The sequence below is a fragment of the Nicotiana sylvestris genome, chromosome 8 (genome assembly GCF_000393655.2).
Source record: "Nicotiana sylvestris chromosome 8, ASM39365v2, whole genome shotgun sequence".
Classification (NCBI taxonomy): Eukaryota; Viridiplantae; Streptophyta; class Magnoliopsida; order Solanales; family Solanaceae; genus Nicotiana; species Nicotiana sylvestris.
The window spans coordinates 68483915-68504178 of NC_091064.1; the positions used below are offsets into that span (position 1 = coordinate 68483915).

The 20264-nt window shown below is 42.1% G+C and overlaps 1 protein-coding gene across 1 annotated transcript; it reads left to right on the top strand.

The window, feature by feature from the left end:
- The first annotated feature begins 1047 nt into the window (after positions 1-1047).
- LOC138875174 (uncharacterized) lies at positions 1048-8921 on the top strand. Its single transcript, XM_070153998.1, has 2 exons — positions 1048-1409; positions 8882-8921. Exons 1-2 carry the CDS (start codon positions 1048-1050, stop codon positions 8919-8921), a joined length of 402 nt encoding a protein of 133 aa, XP_070010099.1.
- Positions 8922-20264: the final 11343 nt, after the last annotated feature.

Consider the following 20264-nt stretch of genomic DNA (forward strand, 5'->3'; position numbering starts at 1 on the left):
TGGGTCGGAGTACTCACATTACTCCCTGCACCGTGTGTGCAAATTCAGGCATCGTAGAGTCCACTCCTGAGAGCTGATCCTGCCAGTCCAGGCATTGTTTTCGGAGACTACGAGGTAGTTGTTGGCGTTCGCAGCCCCGTGCCTCCCTTATCTTATTACTTTTATATTCTTCAAACAGTTGTACCATATATTATATCTAGTAGACTCGTATTAGGATCCTTAGTTGCTCATGACTTGTGACACCCCGATTTGGGTTGTGTCGGGATGGTTTCTATTGTTGTTATCGTAAATTCCACAAATTATGGTTATTATATCATGTTTTAGAACTATTTATGGTATTTAACTGTTTAAAAGAGTTGTTCTGTTTTGGTCTAGCTGGCCTTGTCTTCTCGAGAGGCGCCATCATAACTGGGTTCGGGGTTAGGGTCGTGACAAGTTGGTGTTAGAGCCTAGGTCATGAGTAGGTTTAGTAGAGTCTCGCAGATCGGTACAGAGACGTCTGTATTTATCCTCAAGAGGCTGCAGAACCTTTAGGAAAAAAACTTCACATTCTTGAAATTCTTGTCATGCAAACTTGTTGGTCCGATTACTAAACTTCTTTTATTCCATTCTCTCACAGATGGTGAGGACGCGAGCTACTAGACAAGGTGGACGACCACCTATGCCACCAGCTGAGACCACCAGAGGCCGTGGGCGCGATCGTGGTCGTGGCAAAGGTAGCGTAGTGAGGCCAGCACCTGTAGATCCACAGTTACCCTAGCTCCGGATCAGGCTCCAACTATGGATACTCCAGTAGCACCAGTTCAGGCACCAGCTGTGCCTATCATGATTCCGGGTCTTTAGGAGGCCTTAGCATAGATCTTATCAGTTTGTACTGGCTTGGCTCAGGCAGTTTTAGCCACTACAGCAGCAGCTACATCAGAGGCTGGGGGAGGCAATCAGACCCCCGCTGCTCGCACACCTGAGCAGGTAGTGCAGGGACTTCAGACGTCGGGGGCACCTCCAGCCCAACCGGGTGCACCAGCTCAGGAGTTTGTGGTGCCCGTTATGCCTGATAATGAGCATCGTCGTCTTGAGAGGTTTGGTAGACTCCAGCCTTTGTCATTCAGTGGTGCTGAGGGCGAGGATGCCCAGGGTATTCTGGATAAGTGTTATCGGATGCTCCGTATAGCAGGGATTCTTGAGTCTAGTGGTGTGGCATTTACTACTTTTCAATTTTCTGGGGACGCCTTCACTTGGTGGGAGGTGTATGAGAGGCGTAGGCCAGTTGGTGCGGAGCCCTTTACTTGGAAACAGTTCTCCAGTCTCTTCTTGGAGAAGTATGTATCGCAGTCCCGCATAGAGGAGTTGCGTAGACAGTTTGAGTGGTTGCGACAGGGGGATATGACTGTGTCACAGTTTGAGTCGAGGTTTTCTGAGTTGGCTTGTCATGCCATTTGGATGGTTCCGATAGATCGTGGGAGGATCAGGAGATTTGTTGATGGCCTTAACTATCATCCGTATTCTTATGACCCAAGAGAGGGTGTTAGTTGCTACGTTCGAGGAGGTGGTTGATATCGCTCACGAGATTGAGACAATTCGCCGTCAGGATCAAGAGGAGAGGGAGGCCAAGAGGCCTCGAGGATCGGGCAGTTATGGTGGTGCTCCTTCGAGGGACCAGTTTCAGCATGGTAGAGGTCGTTCTTTTAGGCCTACTTAGTCAGCCCGCCCAGAGTATCGCGGGGCATCTTCAGGTCGTGGTTATCATGGGTCTCAGCAGGGCCAACCTTCACTTAGCTCCCTCTCAGCTCATAGTTCATCTCGTGCCCCGTCGGCTTAGGGTTCTTCTATGCCGAGTGCATCAGCTGGTCACTCTTGTGCAAGGGGTTCCCTTCAGCCTCCTTCTCCAGCACCTGGGAGTTGTTTTGAGTGTGGAGAGTTTGGGCATATGTGGAGGCAGTGTCCTCGTCCTGTTGCTAGTTCGTCCCAGTAGAGGGGTCAACCCTCGACTTCTGCTCTAGTTACTTCACCACCTATCCAGCCAGCTAGGGGTAGAGTTCAGGCAGCCAGGGGTCGCCCTAGAGGGGGAGGTCGATCAGGCGGTGGCCAGGCTCGTTTCTATGCACTTCCAGCTCTACCCGATGCTATTGCTTTAGATGTTGTCATTATAGGTAATGTCTTAGTCTGCCACAGAGATGCCTTTGTATTATTTGATCCCGGTTCCACCTTTTCTTATGTGTCATCATATTTTACTCATTATTTGGGTACACCCCGTGAGTTTCTTGCTTTACCTGTTCATGTATCTACCCCGATGGGCGATACTATTGTTGTAGACCGTGTGTACCGGTCATTTGCGGTGACTATTGGGGGTATGGAGACCCGAGTGGATCTATTGCTCTTGAGCATGGTGGATTTTGATGTCATTTTGGGCATGGATTGGTTATCTCCGTGTCGTGCTATTCTGGACTATCATGCTAAGATAGTCACTTTGGCTATGTCAGGTGTACCGCGGATCGAGTGGCATGGCGTGACTAATTATGTTCCTAGTAGAGTGATCTCTTTCTTGAAGGCCCAGCGTATGGTATGGAAGGGTTGCCTTTCATATCTAGTGTTTGTGAGGGATGTTAGAGCTGAGACTCCTAGTATTGATTCTGTCCCAGTTGTGAGGAATTTTCTCAATGTGTTTCCTGCAGACCTACTTGGCATGCCACCGGACAGCGATATTGATTTTGGTATTGACCTGGAGCCAGATACTCAGCCCATTTCTATTCCGCCAAATCGTATGGCACCAGTAGAGTTGAAAAATTTAAAAGAACAACTTCAGGAACTCCTAGATAAGGGGTTCATTCGGCCTAGTATGTCACCTTAGGGTGCGCCAGTCCTGTTTGTGAAGAAGAAGGATGGCACCATGAGAATGTGCATTGATTATAGGCAATTGAACAAGGTAACAATTAAAAACAAGTATCCTTTGCCTCACATTGATTATTTATTTAACCAGTGTCAAGGAGCGGGGGTGTTCTCCAAGATTGATCTTCGTTTCGGTTATCACCAGTTGAAGAAAAAGGATTCAGATATTCTTAAGACTGCTTTCAGGACCAGATATGGTCACTACGAGTTCCTTCTGATGTCTTTCGAGCTAACCAATACCCAGTAGTGTTGATGCATTTGATGAACAGCGTGTGTCACACCTCATTTTTACCTACACCCCGTAAAGGGTATAAATATAAGGGAGTTTTTTCCATTTAAAGGACAATCGAAACGGGATTAATTATTTACAATTCAGAGTCGCCACTTGGGATAATTTATGGTGTCTCAAGTCAACGGTTTAAAATCCCATATCAAGGAAAATTGACTCTACTTACGGTCTGCGAACACAGAAATCCGGATAAGGAATTCTGTTAACCCGGGAGAAGGTGTTTGGCACTCTCGAGTTCCGTGGTTCTAGCACGGTCGCTTTTGATTATACTTGGTTTACTAAAATTGTTTAATTACTGCATTTACCCTTTACCGCTTTTAAATTAATAATTATCTTGAAATGGGTCACGCATACGTGCACCCATTTGTTTGGCGCGTCAAAAATCATGTCACGCGAACGTGTCCATAATTAATAACGTCAAAAGTTTGGCCGAAGTTATGCGGATGTATACGCGGTCATGATAGTGTATTAAATGTGCCTAGAGAAAACTACCAACATTTGTCATATTTTTTATCTAGGTTATTAACATGAGGGCCATGAATAATTAAATTGTAGATGGCACGCTTCAAAACTCTTAAAATTGATTAGTGGCCTATTAGCAAATGTTTCTATTGTTAAAGGAAATTGTTCGCAGTTGCTCGAACGCATACTCCAATTTTATTTTTAGAAACCGTAATCATGTCACGCGAATGTGTCCACAACCATGATAGTATTTTTAAACGGCCCTAAAGTTTCCCTACGAATATTTGTTATTTTACATATATATTATGAAATCAACACAAGAGCCATTTGTTACTAAGCATCTAATTATAACTTGCCTCAAATTAATTAACACAAATAATTGAACTAACACGATTTAAGGCCTAGGTGTTCAACTATTAGGGAAGGGGGGAGGGGCGTTAGATGTTCAAAAGTCGGGCCACCCCTATTAGTTAGCATCAACAACAATAAAACTTTTAGACTTAAAAGGAGGCCCAAGACAAACGAGAACGGCGAGGCCACTCCTCATTTCCAAAGGGGCCTCCAAGACCAGGCCCAAAAGTCAGCTGGGCCTACTGGCCGTAGCCAGTACATGACTGACTGGTATGCATATAAACCAAGGTATAACTAAAAAGAAACAGCTCACTTGAATTTTAAAAGACAGTGCAATAGAAGATTACAATACAACACTCTGATTCTGAAAGAGAAAAAATAACTAAGCTAAACATGAAACCAATTTAAACTATATCTAAAGAAAAATAACGAAGCAAACATAGACTCCTGCTATAGGAAAACAGATATTTCCTAACATCGAGGCTTATCGCACAAATCAAACTCAAAAGCTGTGGCATTGAACCGCCAATTCAACTTGCATACAAGATTCAAATCCATACTATAGTAGCCTTAAAACCTTAATTAGTACACATTTAAAGTCTAAAAAAAATCGAACTAACTGCATTTGAACAAGTCCAAATCCTGACCTTAAAACGAAGAAGTAATGCAAATGACTATATTTCAAGAATCAGACTAAGATGGATATTAAACTAAACTACCAAGTCATATGATATTCAGAAGCTCAGTCTTTGATCACATATTCAGAGTTTGAAAGGCAATAAGCGAAATTTCCTAAAAAAGAAAAGTAGACAAGTAGACTAAAATGTGAACACAGCTAACTGTGAATACAATTTAGAGCTCCAGATTTCATTTTTCTGATTTCCCACATCAAGTTTTACATTCGAATAAAGTGTAACAAAGACAAAAATGAAAAATCAACAGTAGCAGCAACAAGAATCAGCACTGAAACAACCAGCAAAACCAGTCCCAACCCTAGAAATGATGTGCAGCAACTCAATACAATAGACTCAAACACTCAGCAGCACAACAAAACTTTAGACCCAACCTTGGCAACCAAGTTCATTCCCTTTCCCACTCAGACGAGTAAAAGTAGTTTCAAAAGTTAAAAAGGAATCCGCACTCACTGAAATTCAATGAAACAGTAAAATTCCTGCTATTTTTTTGTATTTTTCTGAGCTTTTCTTCTTTTCAGCTCTTGGGTCTTCCTTGAAAGGCAAGAAATGATGCCTTTATAGGCAAGAAAACAGGGCAGCCTTAAGGGTTCAGTTTTTTTAATTTAGTCCTTCTGAAGTTTTCGTTTTTGTTATTTAGTCCTTAATCGAAAAATTATGTTTTCGCACAAGTCCCAACCCTAGCTTCTAAGAAGCTTCCTTGTTCAGTTATTGAAGATTCCCTAACTTAGAATTACTAAAATAACCCCCCAGACCCCCCATTTTTCTTAGGAAACCAATGGGTCAAATTAACCCAATTGTTCAAACCAGACCTAGTCTACAAGACCGGGCTGAATCCTTTCTCCTGTGCCTCCGTCTAACAGAGCCCATATAGAATCGTTGGGCTAGACAGAAATACCCAAGAGAAATTTGGATTTCCTTTCATGGAAAACAAAAAATGAAATAGCATACAGAATAAAGAAATTAAATGACATGCACGAACAACTTTGATTTTAAAACACATAAACAAAACTAATTTTAAAAAAAGAGATTAAGACTAGAACTTTAAATGAAACAGAAAGAAGAAGAAGAGAAAAAAAATGAAAGGAAGGAAATGAAATAGAACATACCTAAACTAGGCGGGTAAAATCTTGAAAACTTTTAAAGGAATCTTCGATTTTTGACCGAAACGGGCCTTAATCGTATGTTCTCAAGCGAAAACACACGATTAAGATCGATTTTGGCCTCAAAGTTTCATCAACTCACTGATTTGGGGTCTTGGGATTTTAGCGCTCCGATCTTCGATTTAAGATTCGAAGAGGATTAGGGTGATTCGAGGGGAAATGGTGCCGGATTGGGGAAGATGGAGCCATGGAGATTCTTTGGTGTTGATTTGGGGTTGAACAGAGGTGGTGCCGCCACTGGAGAACACAGGGGCGACGCTAGGGTTTTCTTTCAAATCAAGATTCGAGATGTTCTGGGCTTTTTCGAAAGTGCTTGTAGATTTGGACTGAGGGAGTTGAGGAGTGTATTTGGTGTTAATCTGAGGTCGGTCCGTGGTGGCACCGCCTCCGGCGGTGGGGGAATTTAGGGCGACATCGTTAGCGTTTGGCAGGGGTGGGTTTGTGAGGGAGATGAGTGAGGGGTGGGGTGGGGGGCAGGTTTGGACATTTAAATACTAAGGACCTGATTTTTAGGACCGTCCGATCATGAAACATTGACAGTCTTGATTTGTTGCCCATGAAACGACGTCGTTTCGTTTGGGGGAGAAGCCGGACCGGGTTAGGGTGGTTTGGGCCGGGTATTGGGTCATTCCGTATGGGCTGGGGCAATTAAATGGGTTTTAGCCCAGAGTTGGATTTCCTTTCTTTCTTTTTCTTTTTCAATTTCACAATTCTTTGTGAAACCGAGGGGCTGATACTGTACTGAGAGTGAGCCCGAGGGGCTGATACTATTCTGAGCGATTGTTACTGTGCCCGAGGGGCATATTTTTACTTGTTAATTACCTGCTAAATTACTTGTTTTACTTGGTTTAAAGGGATTCTATTTGACTTCTTCACTAATTTACTGCTTTATGTGATTTTACTGATTGATATAGAACTGCTTTGTGCCTTTACGTGTTTTCTTGATTTCAACCATTATTTATGATTATTGCTCACTGGGTCGGAGTACTCACATTACTCCCTATACCGTGTGTGTAGATTCAGGCATCGCAGAGTCCGCTCTTGAGAGCTGGTCCTCCCAGTCCAGGCAGTGTTTTCGGATACTACGAGGTAGCTGTTGGCGTCCGCAACCCCCATGCCTCCCTTATCTTATTACTTTTATATTCTTCAAACAGTTGTACCATATATTATATCTAGTAGACTCGTATCAAGATCCTTAGTTGCTCATGACTTGTGACACCCCAGTTTGGGCTGTGTCAGGATGGTTTCTACTGTTGTTATCGTAAATTCCGTAAATTACGGTTATTATATCATGTTTTAGAAATATTTATAGTATTTAACTATTAAAAAAGGTGTTCTGTTTTGGTCTGTCTTGCCTTGTCTTCTCGAGAGGTGCCATCACGACCGGGTTCGGGGTTAGGGTCGTGACAAATTATTTCACTGTTATAACCAACTTGTACATCCCATTTCATTATCCACGGGATAGAAAATTCTATGAAAAAGTATATGGCAGCAATGCCATCATAAAAGATATTATCCTTTTGTAGTGAAATAATTTTGGGAGATATATCTACCCATTCAGAATATAAGCTTTTAAATAGACTTGGAAGTATTTCTAATAATGGACCGTATAACTTCCACCATTTGAAGAACCAATTTGGAATTTGCTGTACGAACATATTAGGACAGAGTTTAATAAACCAAGAATGTTTCCTATTAGGATTTTCGTAAAGGAAAGTTTTATTAAGACTCTCTACATAGTCCAAATAATTAAGTTTGACCGAAATTTTAGGTCAGGATGTGTATATTCACTATCCTTGAGGGTACTAATACCCCATTCATAAGAAGGTATAACCTTTTTAATAATGATCTTCGAAAAACTATAAATTTTTCTGGTATTAGCAGGATAAATGTGTTGAATTTCAGCAGATCCTGTTGTTGATATTATAATCTCATAGTGCATCCTGTATTTATAAGTAGAAGTAGCATATGACGCTGTATCAAAATACCAGGCCATTATTTGCCAAGGGTTATCCTTCCATTTAAGGTCGGATTGTTCCAAAAGAATTATTAAGTCTTTTGTTTCTTTTTTAGTATAAAACTCAAAATTTTCATTACTATCCTCTGATATAACTAAGGAATAGGTTGGTACATTAGATTATGTACCTTCATCTTTCTTGGATTGTATAAAACCCATAAATTCCTTGTATAACGGATGTTCGCTATTACCTTGTGTTAGATTAGCAGCTATTAGCCTTTGATTTTCAATTTGGGCGAGAGTATTACTCTCTCTATTATTAGTAGATACCCTTCGTCTTCCTTGTTGCCGAGGAGGTTTGTATACATGCCTCATAATCTGTAGAGACAAATGGAGAACTATTAGTTCAAATATTCTCTTGTAAGAAAATCAGGAAGGGTATTATGAGACCCTTTTTTGGATATAATTTCGAAATCAAAAGGGGCTAATAAAGCTTGCCACCTTGCAAACATTTGTTTAGAAACATCATGTTGAAAATCTTTATTAAAGATAAACTTTGCTGCTTGGCAATCAGTTTTAATTAGAAATTTTTGATTATATAAATCAGTCTGAAATTTGATAACACATTTGACAATAGCAAGAATTTCTTTAGCGAAGTCGCATAATTCTTCTGGGAGTCATTCCATTTACCAGAATAAAACTGAACAAGATATTATTGTTTATCTACTGGAGAACATTGTTTTAATATACCGCCATAACCAATATCAGAGGCATCAGTTTCCACAACCTTTGCCTAGGTGGGATTGGCGAGAGTCAAACAGGGAAGGTTATTAACCTTTTGTTTAATTCTCTTGACTGCTTTAGTATGACTGTCAGTCCAAGCTTTCGGGTTCTTCTTTAATCTTTCATAAAGAAGAGCAGTATCTCTAGCAAGGTCCTTTATAAAAGGAGAAATATAATTTAAGTGTAACGACCCGACCGATCGTTTTGAGCTTTTGCACTTTTGATCACCAGTTCTCGGGCATGACTTGCCCCGTGTGATGTATTATGACTTATGTTAATCGTTGGTTTTGGTTTTCAGGGTAATCAGAATGAAATTGGAAGAACTGTTCCCAGTTTAAAGCTTAAAATTTGAAAAGTTTGACCAAGATTTGACTTGTTTTTAGATGATCTTGGATCAGGATTTTTATGATTTGGTTAGCTCTGTTAGGTGATTTGGTACTTAGTAGAGTGATCAGAATGCATTTTGGAAGTCCGGGGAAGGTTTAGGCTTGAATTGGCAAAATTGAGATTTCGGCGTTTTCCGGTTGATAGGTCAGATTTTGATATAGAGGTCAGAATGAAATTCTGAGAGTTAGAGTAGCTTCGTGGTGTCATTTGGTATGTGTGTGTAAAATTTCAAGTCATTCGGACGTGGTTTGGTTGGGTTTTTGATCGAAAGCGTATTTCAGAAGATTTAAGAAACTTGGGCTTGAATTCGATGTGATTTGGTAGATTTGATATTGTTTGAGGTGTTTTGATGTTTGGAACAAGTTTGAATAAGATATTGGGTATTGTTGGTGCTTTTGGTGGAGGTCCCGAGGGCCTCGAGGTGATTTCGGATGGTTAGCGGGGAATTGGAATTTGTGTTGCAGCTTCAAATTTGCTGGTTCTGGTACATCCGCATCTGCAGTTTGTGGACCGCAGATGTGGCGCCGCAGATGCGGGTGTTTCTTTGCAGAAGCGAAAATGGGTCAGGTGAGCCGGACCGCAGAATAAGCTAAAGGGATAGCATCTGCGGAAGCGCAGATGCGGAAGTGGTTCGCAGACGCGGCTTAGGCCGGTTTAATGAACTCCGCAGAAGCGGATGTGTTGACCGCATATGCGGTACCGCAAAAGCAAATTTTGGACCGCAGATGTGGTTATGTCTGGGCAGAATGTATATATGTCTTCCTTCGCGATTTTTGAAGGGTTTAACCATTTTTTGCAGTCGGAATTGGGAGCTTTGGGCAATTTTGAAGAGAGGGATCAAAGAGACTTCGTGGTGGTAAGTATTTTGGACTTAAAACACATTTCTTTGGTAGAATTTCATGAATTAAGTCTATAATTAATGGGTTTAAAGGGCTAAAAATGGAGGATTAGGGCTTGAGTTTAAGAGGCCTTTAATGAAAGATTTGAGGGGTCATTTGAACTCCGATTTTGATGCTGTTGATATGTATGAACTCGTGGGAAGACGAGGAATCTAATGATGTAAAAATTTAGGAGTTTCAAGAAGTGGTCCCGGGGCTCGGGTTTGCTAATTTTGGGATTTTCGATATTTTTTAATTGTTTTCGCTTGGGCTTTTCTCCCTTAGCATATTGTGATGTATTCGCCCTGATTTTGGATAGATTTGACGCACGTGGAGGCCAATTTGAAGGGCAAAGGCGTCGCGAGCTAGAGATTTTGCTGGTTCTAGTTGAGTAATGACTGTAAATGATACTCTGAGGGTTTGAAACCCCGGATATGCACATCATAGTGCTATATTGAAGTCAGACACGCGTTGGATGATGAGCGTGGGGTTTTTTACTACTGGGGATTGTGACTTGGTCCGTCCCGATTGATTATTTTACCGTGTATCTGACTAAAATTTATTTGTTATCATCATGATTTGGGTTGATTGCTATATTTGGGCTTCGTGCCAAATAATTGAACCCTTCGGGGATTTTTATCGCTATTTCCTCACTAATTTGACTTATTATTTGAACTCAATCCTGTTGATATCAACTGTTTTACAAACTCAATGACTGTTACTCAAATTTGAAACTTATATGATATTTCTAAATGATGTTTTGGACAGAGAAGTACTGTTTTACTAATGCCCGAGAGGCTTGTGATGATTTTTCGGACTAAGTGATGCTGAGGGCCATATGTGAGGATATGCTGAGTGATATGAGGCTGAGGGCTTGAGATACTTTATATGCCACGAGGTGGCTCGTATGATGTGAGGCCGAATGCCAAGTGATGTGAGGCCGAGCTCCGAGAGATGATGCCACGAGGTGGCTTGATATAGCACTTGGGCTGTAAAGGGCCCCTCCGGAGTCTGCACACCCACAGTGAGTGCGAGTACCCATCATGATCTGAGAGTGAGCCCGAGGGGCTAATATTGTTCTGAGAGTGAGCCCGAGGGGCTGAAATTGTTCTGAGAGTGAGCCCGAGGGGCTGATATTATTCTGAGAGTGAGCCCGAGGGGCTGGTATTATTCTGAGAGTGAGCTCGAGGGGCTAGTACTGTTCAGAGAGATTGCCCGAGGGGCAAACCTTTATGTGTTCATCTTTCATATTTACTTGTCATGTTACCTGTTATATTGTGGTATTTGTGCCCGAGGGGTGGATTTTCTGTGCTTATCGACACTAACTGTTTTGCATTCATTTGCGTAATTGTTGAAAAAGTCATTTTTAGAAAAGGTTTAAACTGTGCTAAGATGTTTCTAAAGATTTTGCAGCTTCTTTGCTTTTCTACTCAAAAGGTTTTACACTGCTTCTATATAGCATGTGTGAGCAAGTTATTGTGTGACTTGAGGCCGAATGTTTGCCTATGGCTTGAGCACCGAGGTGCTGATTGTGTGAGCAAGTGTTTTGAACTTATATGTTTGGTGTTGTCCCTATTAGTGGAAATGACGGTTGGATAACTATGTGATGGGTATGTTAGTACTGTGAGATGTATCTATACGACTTGGAAGTGACGAGAAAGGTCTGCTGGAGGATAGAAGGACTATTAGGTGCTTGATTTTCTTCTTGATTCGAGGTGTAGCCCCGAGTTATGGGCGTATGAAAGATCTTTCAATTTTATCTTAAGAGGGACAGCTCTTATGGCTGAATTATACTATCCTACAGCAAAATTTTCGCTAAATGTTGCTATCTAATCGAAATTTTACAGCTGAGTCCCATTATTCAGGAGGGTCCTGAAAACTCATAATTGAATCATATCTCGAACATGCAAACTTCTAAGCTAACTTATATTCTTTTGGGATACATTTATGCTAAATTATGTCATTTCTGAACTTTAAACTAGGTCCCATTTTCCAGGGGGGTCCTGAAAGTTTACGGTCAAACCTGCTTTGATGCTTGCTTTTTCCCCTGCGGAGAGTTTCTCCGAAACAAATGAATTTTCTGCCCCTGTTTCAATCAAAGTAAATTTTTGTAAGTTTAAAGTGGTGGTTAGCTGATGGCATTCTTGCTGAAGATCTTTCCACTATATTGTTTTGTTCTGACTGGCTTCTCCGAACTGGCCCTGAACCGCTTTGACTTTCTGACTGACTTTCAAACCCCATGACCTTTGACGATCCGAGTGTTCTATACCCCCGCTGTTGTTTTACCTCTGACCCCTTTATCTGAACTTTTGCATCTCCCATGAAATTACCAAACCATTCCACCGATGAAACTTTCGGTGATTCCTTGTATCCCCCTCTTACATCATGTTATCCTTAGTATTCTCCGACCACGATGTGCTTTGCAATTTTGGAAGTTGGTAGTGAGCTTCGACTTGCTTTGACCAAGACTAACATTGAAACATCTTTAGATAAATACCCAAAAGAAAATGAAATGCAATGATTTTACGGGTTAAGGATAAGAAGAATCCAAAACCAGATGACTGCTACAAAAGGAAAAAGAAAAGGAAACTTATCTGAGTGGAACAGCTAGTACCAATGTTCATGACATGCATTTTGGAGTCATTGGCCCAATCTTTCCAACCAATCAACTTTCAGTTGCCGTACTTCGTCTCCTCTGAATTTCCATGACCGGATTACTTTACCCAAACCTTGACATTATTCATCCTGCGGTGCCTTGAAACAGTTTTCCACCAACAGGCCTTTCTCACTTGTTGACTTTTCAACTCACTTTCGACTCAAGGTGCCCGTGAAGGTTTTCACCAATAAGACTCTCTCATTTTATTTCTCTCAACTCCCGTCGCCTTACGGTGCCCGTGAAGGTTTTCACCAATAAGACTCTCTCATTTTATTTCTCTCAACTCACGTTGCCTTGTGGTGCCTGTGAAGGATTTCACCAATAAGACCCTCTCATTTTTATTTTTTCTGCTTGAACCAGAGTGTTGTCCCTGACATGAATTACCTTTACCTGCTCGACTCGGCATTTCCCGAAGATTGATCAGAAGGTCTTTCTTTTGACCGTAATGTGGGCTTTTGGACAGGGTTAGAAAGAAAGGGTATAAAAGGCTCAAAACAATTCAAATGGGTTAGAATTTACAACTTTCGGAATTAGGTTTCTCACAACAACCACAACTTCTGCCCCAGTTCCTTGCTTGGGGCTTTTGGATTTTTGTTTGATGAGACCGAGCCGTGAGGCTGCCTACGTATCCTTAAAAGGAATCAGGTCGAACGTAGTTCATGTCATAGAAATTACTTTGTTGTTGTGCTTTTCTTTTCACTTTCTTATTCTCTTCTTTTTTTTCTCTTTTTTTCTTTTTATTGTTTTTCTTCTTCTTTTCTCTTTTCCTTTTTTTTTCTTTTCTTTCTCTCTCCTTTCTTTCTCTTTTTCTTTTCTTCCTTTTCTTATCTTTCACACTTGTGTTTCTAATATTCACTACTAATTCTGAAAGAGGGGTAAGAAATAAAATAAATAAGGATCAAAAGGGGTGATGAGGGATCAAGTGTTTAGATATCAGAACAAAATGCCTTCGTCATTTCAATCTTCAAAATATGCCAAATACAAACAAGTACAATCAAACAAAAAAATCATACACAGTATCTCTTGACTAAATAGGAATTGATAGCCATTTCCACACATTTCCCTTCTACACCTGTCAAATATAACGTGCCATTGGACAACACTCTTGTTACAACAAATGGCCCCTGCCAGTTTGGGGCGAACTTTCCTTTTGCTTCAGCCTGATGAGGCAAGATACGTCTCAACACTAACTGACCCACTTCAAACTTCCGTGGACGTACCTTCTTGTTATATGCTCTCGCCATTCTCTGTTGGTACAATTGGCCGTGACATACTACTGCCAATCTCTTTTCATCAATCAGACTTAATTGCTCCAAGCGGGTTTTGACCCATTCAACGTCATCAATTTCTGCCTCAGCGACAATCCGAAGGGATGGGATTTCATACGGGTATTACTGCCTACGTGCCATACATTAACAAATAAGGAGTGGCCTCTACTAAAGTGCGAACAGTAGTGTGATAACCCAACAATGCGAAAGGTAAATTCTCATGCCACTGTCTAGAACCTTCCACCATTTTTCGAAGTATCTTCTTTATATTCTTGTTGGCTGCCTCGACTGCTCCATTCGCCGTAGGGTGGTATGGGTTGGAATTGCGATGTATAATTTTAAACTGCTAACATGTCTCTATCATCAGATGACTGTTGAGATTAGCGCCATTGTCCGTGATGATTACCTTCGGAATCCCAAACCGACAGATGATATTTGAATGCACAAAATCAACAACTGCTTTCTTGGTCACAGATCTGAAAGTTTTCGCTTCAACCCACTTGGTAAAATAATTAATGGCTACCAGAATAAACCTGTCTGTTTGATGTTGCTGGCTCGATTGGCCCAATGACATCCATGCCCCAAGCAACAAAGGGCCATGGTGCCGACATTGTATGTAATTCAGATGGTGGGGAATGAATCAAATCTCCGTGCACCTGGCATTGATGACACTTGCGCACAAAACTGATGCAATCTCTCTCCATAGTGAGCCAGTAATAACTTGCTCGGAGAATCTTCTTTGCCAGAACGTACCCATTCATATGCGGTCCACAAACTCTGAAGTGTACCTCAGTCATGATAGTTGTGGCATGTCGAGCATGTATGCATCTTAGCAATCCAAGATCTGGAGTTCTTTTGTATAACACCCCTCCACTAAAGAAAAATCTGCTTGCCAATCGTCAAATTGTTCTTTTCTGATCACTTGTGGCCTGTACCGGATATACCCCCATCCGGAGGTATTCTTTGATATCATGGAACCATGGCTCCCCATCAAGTTCTTCTTATACCATATTATAGTAAGCATGCTGATCATGGACCTGAATCTGCAAAGGGTCCACATAAGTCTTATCTGGATGGTGTAACATTGACGCCAGAGTAGCCAAAGCATCGGCGACTTCATTATGGATCATTGGGATATGCCTGAATTCTATCTACTGAAACCGTTTACAAAGATCATGCAAACATTGTCTGTATGGTATGAGTTTCAAATCTCGTGTTTCCCATTCTCCCTGAATTTGGTGCACCAGGAGGTCCGAGTCACCCAAGACCAAGACTTCCTGGACACCCATATCCACAGCTAACCTCAAACTCAAAATACATGCCTCGTACTCTGCCATATTGTTGGTACAATAAAAACGAAGTTGAGCCGTAACAGGGTAGTGTTGCCCTGTTTCAGAAATAAGTACTGCTCCTTCCCCACGCCCTTCATGTTTGCAGCCCCATCAAATAAAAGTTTCCATCCAGGCTTCTCGACTTGCTCCAACTAATCAATGTACATCACCTCTTCATCGGGGAAATAAATTTTCAAAGGTTCATAATCTTCATCAGTTGGGTTCTCGGCCAAATGGTCCGCCAAGGCCTGTGCCTTCATTGCAGTTTGAGTCACATAGACAATGTCAAACTTTATGAGCAGGATCTGCCACTTTGCAAGCCTCCCTGTGGGCATAGACTTCTGAAAGATATACTTCAATGGATCCAAGCGAGATATGAGATAGGTAGTGTAAGATGACAAATAATGTTTCAGCTTCTGCGCAACCCAGGTTAGGGCGCAACATGTCCTCTCAAGCTGAGTGTACTTGAACTCATATGGTGTGAATTTCTTGCTGAGATAATATATGGACTGCTCCTTCCTGCAAGTGATGTCATGTTGACCCAATATGCAGCCGAATGAATTGTCCAAAACTATCAAATATAGAATCAACGGTTGCCCTGGTTCTGGCGGGACCAACACGGGTGGATTTGACAAATACCCCTTTATCTTATCAAACGCCTCCTGACATTCATCTGTCTACTTGACCACAACATCTTTCTTTAACATTTTGAAGATTGGCTCGCAAGTTGTCGTGAGTTGAGCGATGAACCTACTGATATAATTCAATCTCCCCAAAAAACTCATCACCTCGGTCTTGTTCCTTGGAGGTAGCGATTCCTGGATGGCCTTGACTTTTGATGGATCCAGTTCAATGCCCCGGCAACTGACTACGAACCCCAACAACTTTCCAGATGGCACCCCAAAAGCACACTTTGCAGGACTAAGCTTGAGATTATACATGCAAAGCTTTCGGAAGAACTTTTTCAGATCCCTAACATGGTCAGACTACTTTCTAGACATTACGATCACATCATCCACGTACACCTCGATTTCCTGGTGTATTATATCATGGAATATTGTTGTCATTGCCCTCGTGTAGGTTGCCCCAGCATTCTTCAAACCAAATGGCATGACCCGATAGCAGTACGTTCCCCACGGCGTGATTAATGCCGTCTTTTATGCATCTTCCTTGTCCATTAAGATCTAATGATAACCCGCGTAACAATCCACAAAAGAATCAATCTCATGTTTGGCGCAATTATCAATCAAGATATGGATGTTCGGCAATGGGAAATTGTCTTTTGGACTCGCCTTGTTGAGATCCCGATAATCGACACACACCTTGGTCTTGCCATCCTTCTTCCACACAAGCACAACATTGGCTAACTAGGTGGGATACCGGGTGACCCGAATGACTTTGGCATCGAACTGCTTGGTGACCTCTTCTTTGATCTTTACACTTATATCTGTTTTGAACTTCCTCAGCTTCTGTTTGACAGGAGGGAATGTCGGGTCAGTGGGCAACGTGTGAACCACTAAATCAGTGTTTAGGCCCGGCAGGTCGTCATAGTACCATGCAAAAACGTCTTTGTATTCAAAGAGTGCTTTAATTATCTCCTCCCTGAGTTGAGGTTCCAGATGGACACTTATTTTAGTTTCACGGGCATTTTCTTGGTACCCTAGATTAACTGCTTCTATGTCATTCAAATTAGGTTTGGTCTTTTCCTTAAAATGACTTAGTTCCTTACTAATTTCTTCATAGGGCTCATCATCCTCAAATTCCAACTCGTCATCACACTCAATTTCTTGTATTATTATTTCAGAGTTAGATTGGCTTTTAAAATTGGGCCGAAGATTCCTCATGCATGTCATGTCATTAATATCAGCGTAAAAAGAACTGTACAAAAGAAGAAAATAAAATAAAATTAGAAGAAATAAAGGAAAAGGAACAATTGCATTTCATTGAATATAAGATAATAGGGTATTAACACATCCAACTGGACGGAACATAATATCTGAATTACAGACCCTGGAATAATCTAGACAACTAAAAGAAAATCAAAGACCACTACCAAGACTCCCTCCGGGAAGGAAGAGGAGTAGCTTCCCAATTGTTGACTTTTGCGCGTGGTCCCACGAATTGCACATCAGCCTTGTTGGACCCTTCCCCAGCCTCAACCATGTTGACCTCGGCGAATAACCTTTCAAACCCCTTCTCCAAGTCTCAATCGGCACCAATCAGTGATCCAGGAACTTTTGACAACAATTGCTTTCTGATACCCGGCCTGACAAATGATCTGGATAGACGCGGGATTGGCTTTGGCAATGCGCATGCTCTCTGTTTCATTTTTCTAGCTCTTCTCATGTCTGAGACCGTGTGCTTGAACACCAGACCAAAAGTATCCAGATTCTTTGGAAGAGAAACTGGCTGCACAATACCTTGCAGAGATGCACCCAAACCCTTGCCTGGTACGAAACCATTTTTCAACATTTCAACAACTACCATGACTGATGCAGCAGCCATCTTTGGAGTTGGAATGCACTTTCCTTCCGGAATTTTCTCTACCGATACTGTGTCGGAAACTTGATAAACCCATGGTCCCTTGTTATCGTCAACCTTTATGAATGGAACAATGGCACCGTTGGGCACACAAAAATTATCTTTGCCGTGTACAATAATTTCCTGTCAATCCCATTCAAACTTGACCATTTGATGCAGAGTAGACGGGACTGCTTTGGCCGCATGGATCCAAGGTCATCCCAGTAGTAGATTGTACAAAACAGCCACATCGAGCACTTGGAATTCCATGGTAAATTCAACTGGCCCTATTGTGAGCTCAAGCACTATGTCCCCGACTGAATCTTTCGCTCCACCGTCGAATCCTCGAACGCAAATACTGCTCTTGTGAATTCTTTCATCCTCCACTTGCAGCTTGTTCAATGTGGAGAGAGGACAAATATTTGCGCTAGACCCGTTGTCAACCAGTACCCGAGTAACCATGGAATCTTTGCATTTCACCATCAGATAGAGGGCTTTATTGTGCTCGGTACCCTCCACGAGCAACTCATCATCAGAAAAAGTGACTCTGTTTACCTCAAATATCTTGTTAGCTATCTTTTCCAAGTGGTTTACTGAGATTTTGTCGGGAACGTGAGCATCGTTCAAGATCTTCATCAAAGCCCGACGGTGCTCGTCTGAATGGATCAATAATGACAAGAGCGAGACCTGAGCTGGTGTCTTCCTTAACTGCTCCGCAATGGAATAGTCTTGCACTTTCATTTTTCTCAGAAATTCTTCTGCTTCCTCCTCAGTCACCGCTTTCTTCACCAATACTAGATTATCTTTTGAGGTCTTAAATTTTATCAACTCTTCGGGGGTGAACCATCTCCCCGATCGAGTCAAACCATGAGTCTCACACACTTCTTCTCTAACCTCTTTCTCCTAGTAAGTCACTGTCACTCGTTCATAATACTATGGGACTGCCTTGCTGTTAACTATTAGTAATTGAGTTACCGGTTTGATAATGACAGGATCTGTGGGGGCGCCCTTCACAATTACCACAGGTTTATTCGTCAGTCCTGGCACAACCACTTTTGCTTTTTCATGTTTTCTTGCAACATCACTTGAGGACCCCTTCTTGACCTCCACAGATGGTTCAGTATTTACCCTGTTCAACTTGATCACATACTTCTCACTTGTTGACTTTTCAAATGGCCTGGCTTTACTAGCCCGAATCATCATGACGGTTTGCGAAGGCTTCTTAGTCTCCCCTCCCCTATGCACTATCTCAATCATATTTGTTTCATGATGGGCTGGCAAGGGATTCTGATTGATATTGGGCGCCTCCGAAGTTTGGACCTCAATCCGATTGGTGTCAATGAGTTCTTGAATGGCTGTTTTCAATTTCCAGCATTTCTCTGTATCATGTCCCGGGGCCCCTGAACAATACTCATAGCTCACCGAGCGGTTAAGATTTCTGTGAGGGGGATTCGACAGTTTAGCCTCGATCGGATTCAACATACCCAACTGTCTTAGTCTGTGGAATAGGCAAGCATATGATTCTCCCAATGGAGTGAAAGTCTTTTGCTTCTGCAACCTCGCATTCATAAAGGCTTGGTTGGGTCGAAAACCCATTCTAGGAGGATTTCTGTGGGCTTTTAGGGGTGGGTAGTTATTTTGTGGGGCTTGGTATGGGTTTTGTGGAGCTAGCGCATGCCATTGTGAGTGAGCGGGCGGCTGGGTATATGTTTGTGCATGATGGACAGAAAATGGGGATTTGGTAGTGGGTAATAGAGTTGTGGTGGGTTATATGGAGTGTAGGGGTAAGTTTGGAGACAGGATCACGGCTGATTGTAGTAACAGGGATCCTGGATCCAACCCAAGCTCCCGACTCAATTGTCGCAACATCCTCCTTCTTCTTCTTTCCGAGCATACCCCCAGTACCGTTTTGAATGGCCTGAGTGGTTGCCTTGATTGTTGAAGAACTCATGATCTTGTTGGACTTGAGTCCCTCTTCAACCATGCCTCCCATTTTCATGACTTCATTAAAGGACTTACCTACTGCTGACACCAAGTGACCGAAATAAGTGGGTTCCAAGGCCTGCAAGAAATAATCAACCATCTCGCTTTCTTTCATCGGAGGTTCAACCCTCGCTGTTTGCTCTCTCCAGCGGAATCCATATTCCCTGAATCTCTCACCGGGCTTCTTTTCCAGCTTTGTCAACGACAGACGATCTGGGATAATTTCGAGGTTGTACTGAAAATGGCAGGCGAAGGCTTGGGCCAAATCATCCCATGTGTACAACCTATTGTGATCTTGTCTGGTGTACCATTCTAAGGCCGATCCACTTAAACTTTGGCTGAAATATGCCATCAGCAATTTATCCCTTCCACCTGCTCCTCTCATTTTGCTACAAAATCCTCTTAAGTGTGCTACCGGGTCACCATGCCCATCGTACAGATCAAACTTGGGCATTTTGAACCTTGCTGGCAACTGAACCTCTAGGAATAGACAAAAATCTTTATAGGCCACACTCACTTGACCTCCCAACCCCGTTATATCTCGGAATGACTGTTCTAAGCTTTTGACCTTTCTGATCATCTCTTCATGCTCGGGATTTTTGGGCGGTTTCTCGGTCTCAGTCGGGATATCAAGATTAGGGGTGTAAGGATATGGTTC

What these genes read in the sequence shown, in the direction of transcription:
- LOC138875174 (XM_070153998.1), top strand. Translation starts at nt 1,048, where the DNA reads ATGCCTGATAATGAGCATCGTCGTCTTGAGAGGTTTGGTAGACTCCAG. An exon ending in GTGTCACAGTTTGAGTCGAG is followed by an intron (nt 1,410 to 8,881) that starts GTTTTCTGAGTT and finishes TTTGGTTTTCAG; the next exon opens with GGTAATCAGAATGAAATTGG.